We start from the raw sequence: 14,764 nt of genomic DNA on the forward strand, positions 1-14,764 counted from the left end.
AGTTTTTCTAGAGTTGTTCCATATATGCACGATTGCCTTCAGCTCCAATAGACTTATTTGACACTATAAAGCAACATTATAAAGATTAAATTAGCTCATAGTCTGCAGTTTTATGGACAGATGTGTCAGTTTACGCTGCATCCCAATTTTAAGTTAAAAATCGTATTATGAAAAGACTAAGAGAAAAAATAATATAAATAAAACTTATTTCGCAAACTACAAGTATTTAAAATGACGTAATATTATCAATAATATAGTCACTATTATTTAAATCTCACTTTGCAAAAAAAATCGTAAGAATTCTATTTTCGCATTTGTAAAATTCGTTTTTAGCTGATTTGATATAGAAACAAGCCACAAACGTACTAATTATGAGTTTATACTTCTTTAATTAGCTAAAGATCATGATTTTATTAGTATTAATAAAGTGCAATAGTTAGTTTCCGAAAAATAAGGAGGTGTCACTTTAGGAGACCTATGTCAGTATCGGCGATTTTCCTCTATCATTCAAAACAAATATATATTATTGTTATTATATATTATATATATTATTACATCATTCAACAAACATTATTAATAAATATTAATTTCTCTGTTACTTAAATATTGAATTATTAGCTTTTCCCCATATTAACAATTATTTAAATTTTATAATTTATTGTATATTCTTTTTGCAAAAAATTAATTTATACCAACACGAAACTGTGATTATTCATCGAATAATTATCAATCACGAATACAAATCATATATTATATTATTATCCATTTGCTTCATCTTTAAAGAAGTATAGCTAATATATAACGAAGCTGATTTAAAATAAGTTTATCCTTCGTAGACAGTTTGATACCTTTATTTATCAATACAAACGCTCCGAATTCTCTTCTGTTTCGTGTTTGTCGCATTAACAAAGAGCACATTTGTTCTCAAAAGTCATATTTGTCGTATCAGCCCCGAGTGAAATGACAAAGCATTGTCATGTTCCTCATAGTTGACACAGGCCATCACTACATAATGACAACGGCACGAACAATGAAAGTATAGTAATGTCAGCATTCGTCAGTACTACCCTTCGGCAGTTAGGATCAATAGAAATGAATAGAAAGAAGGGAGAGAGAATAAGATAGTACCAACAGCGTGTTCTCGTTTTCTTAAAATTGTTATACTGTCGTGTATCATCAAAGGAAATTTCTTTTATCTAGCCAGCTCCCATAGAGCACGGAAAAGAAAGAGAAAGTAATCAGGATGAAATTCCTGCTGCCTATGAGCAGGTAGAAAGATATATGTACATGCATGTATATGCATATAAGACTGTATAAAAAGCTCATTTTTTACTAGCCGGGTCGTTCGATACAACAAGATACTGATTACGACTGGAAGATTAAAAGTTCATGGGAATGCAAAGGACTTTTTAAAAACTGCATTTTTGCTTCGAAATATTTAATTTATGCGAATAATGAATTGTCTGTATAAACTCTAAATATATGGGAAAATCGGGGAAAATGCAGCACACTTAAGAAAAAGTGGATTTACTGTAAAAAATGTTTCAATTGCAATAAAAGAAAAAGTAAAATTAAAGCTGAACTTCTCGTCTACGACAGATTTATTAACATTTTCAATATATATGAATTATTGTATTATAAAAAAAGTTCATTTGCGTCGTATTACTCGACGCACTATGGTTTCTACATTAAAAGATTATTAGGACCGATACTTTTCTGATTTTGTGTTAAATTTTAGTTCATAAAGAATGTAATTAAAAAATTTATTTTGAAAGCAAATAATCGCGTAAGGCTTGTTATGTAAAGCAAAAAATCATTGACCTAATCTTGGAAACATGTGTTTTATTAAAGAAAAAATGTGGGGCGTATATTTCACTGTTTTATTTTATTGCATTTTATCAATAAATATGATAGCATTATATTGATGATAAAATTAGGTTTTGTAATGGTTTCTCCCACATTTCTAACGTTTCCTCAAGAACAATATACCTCTTGACTCCATTTAAATAGTCCATTAACATGATAGATACACAATTTGTACGACTCGGAACTTCTACATGTTGGCTGGAAAATAGCCAAAACTTAACATCCTTATTTATTTTCGTGTCTAAAGAGTGCAAATACTCCCTATTGTATAGTTATGTAATTTCTATCAAATAATAATTATTAAATACCTATTCATAGTAGAATAAAAGGCCTTTGACAATGTCCAAGCATGACAGTACTGTAATCCGATTGCACGGATTACAGTATAATTGGGGCGAAAACGGGACGTGAGTTTCGCGGACTAGTGTTCTGCATCGGCTTGCGGAAGTGCGGAAACGACTTTGACGATGCTCTGATAGTTTCGTGTGACCCAAAGTTAATAACCCCGCGGCGCGGCACGGAACTTTTGCGGACAATGTTCCCGGCCGCAAATTTATAAGATTCGGTCTTATTTGAAAAGTTTATGCAATTTCGCGGTCCCCGGCACACGGCCTGTAAATATTCGGCCGAACTTCGAACTTTTCGAATAATGCAGCCGAAGAGTTTATCGAAGAGAGCGGTGAATGGATACTACTGAGAGATTAGATATCGGAAAGAAACGAAACGTGATATATGAATTGCAAACTGGATTCGATTGACGATTTTGGCAGAAATTTTTTTGAAATAAATTAACTATACATAAGCTATAAATTAAATGCGAATGCGTTACATCGATTATTTTAAATATTTAGTTATTCATGTAAATAACAAATATTACGTACTTTTATCGCAATAGCTGTTGAAATACGATTACATAGCATAATTTCTGCAGCGCGTATCGATTGTGTCAAACAAGAGTTTATTTGAAAAAATACATTGAACTTTTTAACATATATATATTTCAATAACGATCTTAGTTTTCAAACATTCTTTCGTTGAGGGGTTGAAATAAAATTGATTCTTTAGCATATATGCGTGATCGAGTACAATAACATTTATTCAAGCTAAACGCATTTTATTTATCATGTTTATAGTTAGATATAAGAAGAATTTATTGCCGCATATTGTGAAATGGGTATCATACGAGCGATGAACCCGAATGTGAATCTCAACTCTGTATGTCAAATAATCTTGTAGAAGCGAAATATCTCTTACCCACATTTCTTTCTCGTATTGTAACTTTATATTACTTTACCTTTTCTCTACTATTTTTATCTTTGTCTGTCAAACGTTTTTGTTGTCGAAATTTAATTTTTGGACGAAAATACTCTACTTCTCTCATTGTCGTTACATTCAAAGTTAAGCACACGTACTATGAAGATAAAGAATCTAACAGGACTTCGAGAGAAATATTTAACAAAGAAAGGTGAAACCGTTTCCAGGAGAAGAATTTTTTCAACGATTTTCTTAACAAGCGCATCTCCAAAGAGAAGATTAACAAAGATTGCTTCGAGACGGGTATCGCATTACCTGTTTAGTACGATAATTTTTAATTCATCCAATCTCGGATGCGTTTCACGTACCTCGCAAGAAGGATAAAATTTTTCAAGCCAAAATGAATTAAAGCAAAGCTTTCAGCGTCTCCGTCTTTTTCTCTTAGTCCTGTTAAGTAGCACGTTCTGTAGTTGACTACTAGACTGCGCAAGATATAATTTCAATCATATTCCACGTAGACGTGGCAGTTGTACTGTACGCGTACTGTGTACATTATACATACAGGTAAGCAGATATTCGCAAGGATGCGGAATTCAGTTACACAAAGGCGCGTCATCGAGATCGTGAATGCGGCAGGTGCATATCGACTTAGCGTCTGTGTAAATATGCTCTGCTTTGCGTCTCCGACTTGCGTTACGTTTCGCCGCTTATAGAGAAAGTTGCCTCGTTGCAAAGAACACGAGATATTACACCTGTAAACACGCGATCGTTTCAACGTGAATAACGTTGCCTTTACGTAGTATTTATATATGTGTGCTGCATCTTCTCAGGAAGCGTGAGTAACTGTCGTTACGTTCCTCCGAATTGTGAGCTTGTATAAAGATTCAAGAATTCCTTAATTGTGGTGCTATGAGATTTCGTATATCAAGAGATAAGACAAAATAAATACACTAGTTGGATTGTATGTGCACAGTTCGAAAATTTGTGTTAAATTGTTCAACAAATTTCACGTTTCCCAAACAATTCTAGAGTTACATTTTAAAATACATTAGTTTTATGTTATTTGTTCACTTATTCATAAATTGTATTATTTTGACACTAAGAAATGTTAAATACCGCAAATGTAGGTGACTTGGGACAGCATGTATTTTTGTTAAATTTAATCGTGGCATTCATCCATGAGTCACTAAAGAAAACTTACATAAAACTTAAACTTCCTTTAGAAATTCATGGATACCACGATTAAATTTAATAAAAATACATGCTGTCTCAAGTTACCTGCATTGTCCCAAGTCACCTACATTTACGGTATCAATTGAACATAAAATATTCAAATAACACAATCACGTTTAATTAAAACAAAATTATGAATATTAATCGTGCTCTCAAAATAAAATAATACAATAAAATATATAGACAATAAGAGCATATTCACAGCGCGGATATTAGTGCGCAAATTTCTATATAATTAACAAATAATGTCTACATAGGATATAAAAGTACAATAATTAACTGTATTATTCGTACATTTAGTTAAATTAACATTTGGATATATTAAAATTTGAACAAGAATTTGAGTGGCTATCGATTTTGCATAATCACAAATACATGTTTTTTTAATGTGCAATTCTTTATACCGTTTTATATTGGTATACTTCCACAAAAATAGACTCTAATTGTTTTTGCTACTAATAAATACGATGAACTTTCTGACAAGTATAATGGACATTATATAAGCGATTTTAAAATACTGAGATTTTGATTCTTATTTTAGAAATGAGAGACAAATAACATCATCTTCAATTTTTTGCGAATGCTCGTAATAGCTTGATGATTAAAATTATTCCCATATGTCGAGTATTACGTGATCCATTGGAATTCTTAATATAGTAATGCGAAAAGAAATTCCCGAGAATAAAATAGGACTACTAATTCGTTTGCGCGATTCTGATGCCTACCGGGTAGTCCATGATGGAACGGGCTAACCACTCCGTCCTTATTCTCCGCTAATTAACTATTAACGACTTATCGGGAAAAAGTGACCTCGGTCGAGAGTTCACGCGCCCTATCCGAGAGCGCCAGCAAGCACCGCGTTTATAATTAGAAAGTCGATTACGATGGTGCTCCCGTCGTTGCGCGGTGACCCGGTGTAATGAAAACAGCACCCCCTCGATAATTCGCGGAAAACGCGCTTTCCGCCGGAACCAATCCAGCGGTACGATTGACTGAATTCGTTCGCTTCTTCTTGTGCAAATTGATTATAATAGCCGTTGTCGAAGCTGGCTGTCTCTAATAAAGCATTATTATATCGCGCGCTATTATATCCGTATGTTATTATATCATCGCATGCAATTACCGCGTCGTCGTATCGATACGCGCAGCATAATTCATACGACGCGACGTCTGGTCTCAACGTCTGGTCAATATTTATCGAACGCACAGATCTGCAGCTTGCTTAATGCATGTAATTTCGCGCGACGAAATTAGGATTAGTCGAATAAATAAACCTGATTCCGAGACAGAAGCATATTGAAGGCAACGTTATTTGCTCTCGCTGAACTATAAAATCTTGATTGACTCCAGACGGGATCTAGTAATGTGTCATACATCACGTATACGCTTTAAATGAATTTCCTGATATGATGCTACAAATAGCCATGTCTTCTTCAAATAACAGAAGATAGAGAAAAAATTATGCATTTAAATTTTCATCTTGCTGAGAAAAAACTGGTTAAAAATGGATAAACCTGAATATTCTAATGATGTCAATTACAATTCTAGTTATCTCAACTAAAATTATAATATTATATACATAAAATAAGAAAAATTTATATATAATAAAGATTTTATATATACACTGAAAAAAAAATTAGCTAAATTTGAGTAAATATTTCTTTGAATAGTCCCAAGTAAACATTTATTTAGAGCAAATAAGTATTTGCTCAATAAAATATAATGATACTTAAATCAAATTAATGATTCTTGTATCAAATAAATATATATTTACATTTAGTAAATATTTACTTGGAACTATTAAAAAAAATATTTACTTAAATTTAATTTTTTTTCTATGCATCTAACTAGTATATTCTCCTTTTCTTATTTTTGACATCAAATCTCATCATAAGGAATCAAAATATCCAGAACATAATCCAGCGTAAAACGCGTTTGTGCAATAACGTGTAAACCGCGAGACAAGGATTCTTAGTTAGTTAGACAATGTTTCCGTAACTAAGTCAAGCCAGAGGTCACAATAATAACTTTAAACTCACTTTGTACGGCGCGATTGCATCGAAAACGAGATTCTCCTTTTCGCCTCACGGCCATTTGTATCACGACCAGGTAATTTAACAAAAAGTTGCTCGCGATATTTCGTTATTACGTTTAAGCTCTTCCAACGACAAGAGACTGAATCTCTGAGAAGTTTCAATGGAGCACCCTATACATGAGCGGTTTTTTTTTTCGTCCAAGTCTCGGTCCACGTTCAGTTCCTCGCTTCAAGCGTTATCTCAAAGTACATGTAACACATATAAATCCGTTCGCCATAACTTCTTTGATATTCTCGGAAGACGGCCACGCGGCCGTCGTCGTCGTTCAATAATCCTTATTTCTGCCGGGGAAAAAGTTTCCGTAAGGAAGCTGGCAAGTATTGCGCGTGTTCTTCCTTCCTCACAAATTACAAATTAAATTACAGCACTTTCGTAAGAAGCGCAAACTTCCCGAAAATTCATGGCTGCGAATCACTTACAGTAATCTGTGTCTTACTTGCACGATCGCTTCGTGATGAAAAAAAAAAAAAAAAGAATCCTCGGCATAGTTTGCGCGACGCTTTTCCTTTGCCCGTCCCACGAGAGTTCATTTTACTTTCTTTCTTCTTAAACATCCTACATTTACGCATAGCTTCCGCTGCGAAAGCTGCATCGTAACTACTGCTTTCGAAAGTCATTTATAAGCATCGCGATATCCGCCCACCCACTCGTCGCACCGATCGTTACATCCGCCAATCATCGGTCGCTCGGTGTGTTTCGCGAGACCTTATTTCATACGCGAAAATATAGGACGGGCAGAGAGATCCGGCAGGATAACCACCGCCTCCGGTATGTTGGCTCGCATGATTGATGAAATTTGTGTAGGAGCAACAGGGCATACTTGCCGTACCCTCCGGTAACGGAACGCTCTTGATTGATAGAGGGTGTTCGAATTTGAAATTCCGCCCTACGGAAAGTTGACCGCCCACACTCTTCCCTCCCTTTCTCTCCCTCTCCCTCCCCCTTCTCTCTCTTTCTCTCGCTTTCTCTCTCCTTTTTCTCCATCTCTCTTTCTCTTCTGCGTCTAATGTTTTTTTTTCTGCGTGGCACGCGAATGTACATACTAGACACGCACACGTTCACGTTGAGTAACTTTTGCGTTTCCGCATCCCACGACACGACTGGTGGGAGGTTCCTTCCGGCACGATACACGCGCCGGCCAAAGGACACTCGTCTCATTCGTCCATCGTTCATTCAGGCTAAAAGGCCGCTCCAGTCCGTATACAAGCTCCTCACTTTCCCCGTATCCTCGTTGGTTTAGTTATTTACAAGTCAAATGCGGTCGATCGATATCCTAGGATCGAGGGAACAGGACCACCGGCCGCCGCCGTAAAGCCGCATCGGGCGCAGCGAGACGGATGTACGAATCGAAGCATGCGCGATGTCACACGAGTATCATCTTTTAGCGTTTCTCTTGTCGTTTTGTCCGTGCAATATTAACTCTCTCTGTGCGTACGTGCCTTTCCTCCGGAATATATTTCATGGAAGAGAAAACGCTCTTCGTATCTCTCTCATAAGCCGAGCGGCATGCCACGGTTCAAAGAGCACTGTTTTAGCTTCAGATCTAAAGCCACGTGGGCAAAGAGAAGGCTGAAACGTGCATGGCAGTTTTAAAGGACAATACTCTCAGTACGTATGTATTTTGACCGCATGGCAAGACCGATCGAGCTCGAAAGAACTACTCTGTCGCGGCCACAACAATAAAATCTCGAGGCTATAGGAAAGTGTAGCAACCGCAGGCGTCCTTGCGGACGAAGACTTCAAAAAGTTTCGACGTCGTGGAGCATGTGTACGAGAAAAGTTGGCGGAAATCTACTATAGCGTGCATGGTTCCCACCGGAATGGTTTTCCCGATGGAATCCGACCGCGATCTTTGGCGAATTTCTCTTTGTTTTCCCACGACGTTAATCCACAGTGACGTATAGTTTACTTTTGTACGCTTCGAAAAGTACAAGTTACGCGATTTCAATTATTATGCGCATTGTGATTCGCTGACGATCCTCGCTACGGTTCTCTAGTATTGAAAGTTTAATTTTTAATCGGTTCGGTCCTTCGCGAATGTTTCAATTTCGCTCGACTGCTTATATACCGCTTCCTTGCTTCAAAAGTGACACAACTAAACAAATTGACTTTCTCAGAATAAGAGACTATTTTTCTACTTGACAGACAATTGATTTAAATTAACCAGCAAAAATAGTACACCAGGCCTGTTGAATTTGAGCTCTAGAGCCAAAACGCAAAGCCATTGACGCAAAAAAATTCAATGTAAGATTTCATAGACTTGTAAAGTGTTGATAAGCAGCGTCGCTCAGACGTGTCTCCAAAATCTTACCCATATCGATTTTTTTTTTGCGTCGATAATTTTGCGTTTTGACTCCAGAGCTTAAATTGAATAGGCATGGACTACATAATTCTTAATATGATCAAATGTCATTTCCGTTTCATTCTTTAAGAAATCACTTATGTCATGTTTTGAGTTGTAGCAAGTTTAATATCCTACAAATTCTGAATAATTTTTCAAGAGCGACGTAACTTATGAAATATCACCAACAGAGTTTATTTATATTTACCTTGATCGATTAAAATAATTAGATTTAAAATAAAATTTCTTCCTTAAACTTCGGTCACCAAACTTAACTTTAAATGTTTTCTGTAGATTTCGCCTCTTTTTATTTACAAAGCGGTACAACTCGAAGTGTGTCACTCTTGTAGAAAGTATTACGATCTCTTTGCAAACCTTAAGAAGTACACAAGTACTATTTGATGAACTGTGAAGTTAGTTCAATTTTGGTGATTAATAGAGTGATCGTTACCTAATTCTTTATAATAACTTGAAAATAACATTGCATGAGTTGTGTCACTTTTGAAGTAAAGAAACGATATTCTTAACGCAATCAAATGTCATTTTTATCATGTTAACATTTTATGACTTTTTAAAAAAATTACTTTTTTTAATTGTAACGATTTTGATAATTTTTTATGAAGTTTATAAGTTATTAATTAAGTTTAGTTATCAAATACTTTCGTGAAATTTAATTATCAATCATTTTTTATTGGATAATATTTACTTACCTCATTCATGATTCTCTGAAATGATGGTTTTGTTGAAGTATCTAAAAAATTAGTTAAATTTAAACATAATTTTACTGGACTTTCATAATAATTATGTAGAACGCTCAAGCTGATTGCTAGAATGTCGAAACTTTTTGCAGCATGGCTCATCATACTTACGTTTTCTGCATAATTATTTTGATGATCCAAATTTGTTTTGTAAATCTATATTTACTTAAAATTTTAGATACTTTAACAAAATTATTCTTTCCATACAATAACTAAAAAATCTCCTTTTTTGTACTATTTTTGAAGTAAGAGGACGATATATAAAAAAAAGTTTGCAGTCTCTGCATAAAATTGATCAAGAAACGAAATTTGAGGAACGAGATATATAAGATAACTTGATAAATACACAAAATTAGAATCGCGTTCTAATAAATTAATAAATCATTTCGAGATGTACTTATAGATTCTTTCATCGGGATGTTGTAACTTAAATTCTTATCGAATTTCAACCTCTAGAGAGGTTCGGAATTGTACTTGTCACCATCGGCGGAAAAACTAATATAATGCGCAATCTCGAACTCCACAGCGATAATAACAGGGGTGAAGCTTGTTTTAGTTGTCGTGCTGTATTAATTTAACTTCGGCGACGCGTCGACACGACACGATGCGACGCCGGCGTCGCAGAACGCGATGCTGTAATGGTATTAAGCTAAATTGCCAACAGTTCTCAGCAGGGTATTCCGTCCTGCTTTGAGATTAGTGGCGTTGACTAACAAAAATAAAGAAAAGACAGGCTCGTGGGAATGTAAGAGGGGAGGAAGACAGAGTGGCCGAGGAAACACGAAGAAAATCCCGGAGGTCTCCGATGGCACCAAACTGCCTTAGACATAGCAAGACTTGTTCGATAACATGGAAAGTCTAGTCTCGTTGTGCGAGCCACGAAATAACTTTACTCTGTGTGTGTGTTCACGCAAGTGACATGTACTGTTGTAAGAGATAGTGGTAAATATATAACACTGTTAATATATATGAAAAAATTATATTCTTAATTTAAGAATATCCCACTTAGGTATAATATGTTTTCCTCTAAAATAAGCGCTGAGACGATCCTCTTAATTTAAGAGGGTAATTATCTAAAAATTAGTATATTCTTAATATGAGAATATACAGGATGTCCTATTTAAACGATGATCTCAAATATCTCTTGAACTATACATTTTAGAGAAAAATGCTTCAGATAAAAGTTGCATGGTTTTAAGGGGGACATCATCAAAAACCGTGTGAAGCGTGTAGCGCACGTGTGGCGACGATCGCTTTCGCAAATCGAGAATATATTATTAATTTAAGAGGAAACATTCTTATATCTGTTAAGAGGAAGTATTAAGTACATCTTTCAAGAATATAATTTTTTCGGTGTAAGCAGTGATTCTTATTCAAATCTCTTATAGCGTTTTTCACTGGCAGAACTGATGCGCACTCAGTGCACATTAAAGCTGTTGTGCACTAACTTAATCTGAATGTTAGAGTGAGATATCTCAATTAATATATATTTTATCAAATACCACAATAAAATATGTTGAGGATTTCGCGGTTTAATTCGTTTCTACATTTTTATTAAACGTACATCTTTACGTCGATTTGTACACAACGGCTTTACAGTGCACTGAGTGCGCACCAGCTCTACCAGTGAAAAACGCTATTGGACTCGAAATGTTCAAATAGTTCGTGTTTAAATCATATATAGTAATTCAAATTCAAATCGAATCAAATTTTACATGAATCGATTCGATTCGTATTCGAATAGTTCGCACATCTTTAGCAGAAGGTTAAATAGAGTAATGCTAAAGTGGAGAAGACGATAAACAAGTATATTTTATATACATGTAATTACATGACGGCATTTATTATTGCGAAATCGTATATCGCGTAATTTGTTGATTGTGACAGTCATGCACAATTACCTCAACGTGCATTAACTAAAAGTGTCAAATAGCGTATGGGATATTTGTATGACATACAAATTATTCAAAATTATTAAGCGCCGCGTATTATTTAGTAACAATTAATTCCGGCCGCGTGTACGTAATATGATTATTCGATCGTGTAATTAAACAATGATCCACATCCGCGTTCAACTATCAATAATAGTGAATGTAGGTAAAACGCGTAGCTAGTTGCCCGCGTTGGTAAATATTAAATGGTAACTGGAATACGTTAGTTACATGTTGCATATTTCTCTCCGACGGAATATCCCAAAAGACGAAACTCCGCTTTCACATGCATGCAACTACGCTCGGCTAAGTAAGTTCTGCGGTCACAGTACCACAGTCACGTTCTAACGTCATCGCGCACGTTTCTGCTGTTAACAGGATTCCTCGAGATGATACCGAGAACGGCGAGCCGGTGGCTGCTTTGTGTGGCGCTTACGGTTGCCCTGTGTCAAGGCCAGGAGGACTGGATGCAGTGCTCGTCGACGTGCAAGTGCAAATGGGTGTCCGGTAAGAAGACCGCCGAGTGCATTAAGCAGAACCTCACGCAGGTGCCGGGAGACCTCTCGCCCGAGATCCAGAGTCTCGACTTGACCGGCAATCGCATAACTCATCTCGTACGCGATGCGTTCAGTCGCGTCAATCTGGTTAATCTGCATAAGCTGTCGTTACGCAGTTGCGGCATCGAGTCGATTAACAGGGACGCTTTCAGCGACTTGAAAATCATCATCGAGATCGATCTGTCGGGCAATAATATCCGCAATCTGCATCCAAGTATCTTTTACGAAACCCAAAAGTTGCGAGTGCTGCTACTCGATCAGAACAATTTGAAAACCCTGGATAACGGTCTGTTCTTCAATCTCACCTTCCTGCAGAAAGTCACGTTGTCAGACAATAAATTGGAACACATCGAGGAGCAGGCGTTTCGCAATTTGCCAAACTTGCATTCCCTCGCGTTGGATGGGAATAATTTCAGCACCCTGCAACTGCAAAGCTTTGAGAGTCTGCCCAAGCTCGGCAGTCTCGAGCTCCAGAATAATCCATGGAACTGCAACTGCCACCTCAAAAAGTTCCGCGATTGGGCGATCCAGCGCAAGTTATACACACAGCCAACCGCTTGCCAGCAACCGCCCCACATGATTGGCAAGATGTGGGACGAAGTTAGTAGTGACGATTTCGCGTGCAGACCGAAGATCACCAGTATCGAGCCGTCGTATAAAATCGAGGCAGCCAAAGGAGATGTGACAATATCGTGCAGGGCAATGGGAATTCCACGTCCTGAGGTAAATGTATTTTCAGGCACACTCGATAATAGTATTTTATAAGTTAAAATCAAATAAATTCCTGATCTTAAGTTTATAGCGAAAAGAAATGCGATTTAATATTAATCTTGCCATTTTATAAGAGAATTTTTGTATTCAATATACATAAAAATTTCTTTACTAATGCACTTTTTTCTACTGCCGCACTATGAAACCTCACATTACATGTCTATTTCAGTTATCATGGACGTATCGTAATCGCCTTGTAACCAACAGCAGCAAACACGCGAACGATAAAGAATACTTACTGTTGATGAATCATGATTGGTTAAATCTCACTATCATCGATGCGCAGCCTGCCGACAAAGGTGACTACATTTGCCGCGCGAAGAGTCCGGGCGGCGAAGCGGAGAAAAACGTGACTTTGTCCATAATAGGCGATGCTCTAGGCGGCAGAGAGAACTTCATCAGCCTGCCTCTCGCTATCGGACTAGGTGTCACCGCGTTATGTCTGTTGATCGTCACAGTAGTGCTCTGCGTGTGCTACTGTCGTCGTCGCCACACCAGGCATGACGAGAAAGGCCTCGAAGCGGCGTCCCTGGAGCACCACGGTCTCGGTGAACAGGAGAAATCCCTGATTACGACCATTAACCCGGTCGTGAAGCCCCCGAGGCGCTACGAGGCGCCATCGGTGACATCGCATAGTACGGAGATGACGGAGCTGAACCGCACGTTGCTCGACAACGACTCGGTTTTCGGTCAGTACACAGCCTACATTACTAAACAGTGCGCGGCTAGGTGCTAGCGAGGAACTATCTTGCATTAATTTCGACAAGCGATTTACCTCGAAACCGCGCATTCGCGGACATTGATTCAAGGTCGACAGAATTCATCGGCGAATATGGCCCGATATGATTCTTAACAAGTCGCGGAGCATCGGTCATTTCGTTTGAGTAGTATTCTCCCTCCAAGCAGAAATGGAAACGACCTCTATATGTCGCTTATATAATAATGTACAAACAGCGTGTATGGATGTGTGTGCGTGTAATCGTAAATCGATTCGTTTCCGTGCCGAGCGCGGACTATCATGCGAGAATTGTCCGACCAGGTGCCATCGATCTCAAGGTAAGGAGAGTCCGCCAAGTGGCAGTTAGGAGACTAATGAAGATCCGTTAGGGACGCTTATAATACATCAGGCATCCCTTAATATAACATTTGCACTGCGATAGCGCGAACACATTCGTCATCCGTGTTCGACCATTGATATATCATCCTTTTAGAAATAATATTTTCTGTAGATCAGAACAGAGAGCAGATTTTAATTTCTAGCTTCCAACGCGAAAAAAAATGTTGATTACGACCTACATATTAAACCACTGTAACATATAATTGTACAAGTAATGACGACAATAAGGTACGCTAAGCAAACATGTTGCGTGTGTAGACTTGCGTGTTATTATTTAATGAAATATTTTTCGACGAAAATACGCAGGGACTTGTATATGTGATAACACACAATCGAATTTCTATGAATCCGGAATACTGTATAGAAAATATCAATATATGACTTTAAAGTGATTCGAGTCTTGTAGCAAATTTCAGTCAACTTTACGAATTTTAAGGGAACTTTGAAGCGGTACGATGTAGTGCCAAGCGTTCGCTTGACCGGAGACGCTCAAGAAAAAGCGGTTACATTTTCCAGTTCAATTGATAAAGCGCTCTTCCGACTACGATCATATCGTGACCAATCGGATTAAAAGCATTCGTCCACGCTCGTTGAAGGTAATATCAGTATCGCGGAACGTATCAAAATAACATCTTGATAATCTTATTACTCGCGCGTACGTCTCGCGTGTTCAGTCTTTTTGTACTCTTGGACCTCCCTCGCGCAATTTTTTTTTCTTCCCGTTTTTTTTTCTCAACCTTACTTAGATTTTCTTTTTTAACGTTCGTCCTTCTCTTTTGTTCATGTTCTCGCAGCTGACGGTGTCGGGAGCGGTGTCGTCGGCGGGGGGGGGGGGGGGGG

The 14,764-nt window shown here is 37.4% G+C and overlaps 1 protein-coding gene across 1 annotated transcript in view; it reads left to right on the forward strand.

Moving 5' to 3' along the window:
• Positions 1 to 14,764, forward strand: part of kek5 (leucine-rich repeat, immunoglobulin-like domain-containing kekkon 5 protein) — a 273,744-nt gene that overhangs the window by 256,754 nt on the left and 2,226 nt on the right. Inside the window, exons 6-8 of the mRNA XM_018506571.1 lie at positions 11,858 to 12,759; positions 12,977 to 13,496; positions 14,719 to 14,757. Coding sequence (XP_018362073.1) covers positions 11,869 to 12,759; positions 12,977 to 13,496; positions 14,719 to 14,757 — 1,450 coding nt within the window. The 5' untranslated portion in view covers positions 11,858 to 11,868. The remainder of the gene's footprint in view (positions 1 to 11,857; positions 12,760 to 12,976; positions 13,497 to 14,718; positions 14,758 to 14,764) is intronic.

This window comes from Trachymyrmex cornetzi, unplaced genomic scaffold (genome assembly GCF_001594075.2).
Source record: "Trachymyrmex cornetzi isolate Tcor2-1 unplaced genomic scaffold, Tcor1.1 scaffold227, whole genome shotgun sequence".
Lineage (NCBI taxonomy): Eukaryota > Metazoa > Arthropoda > Insecta > Hymenoptera > Formicidae > Trachymyrmex > Trachymyrmex cornetzi.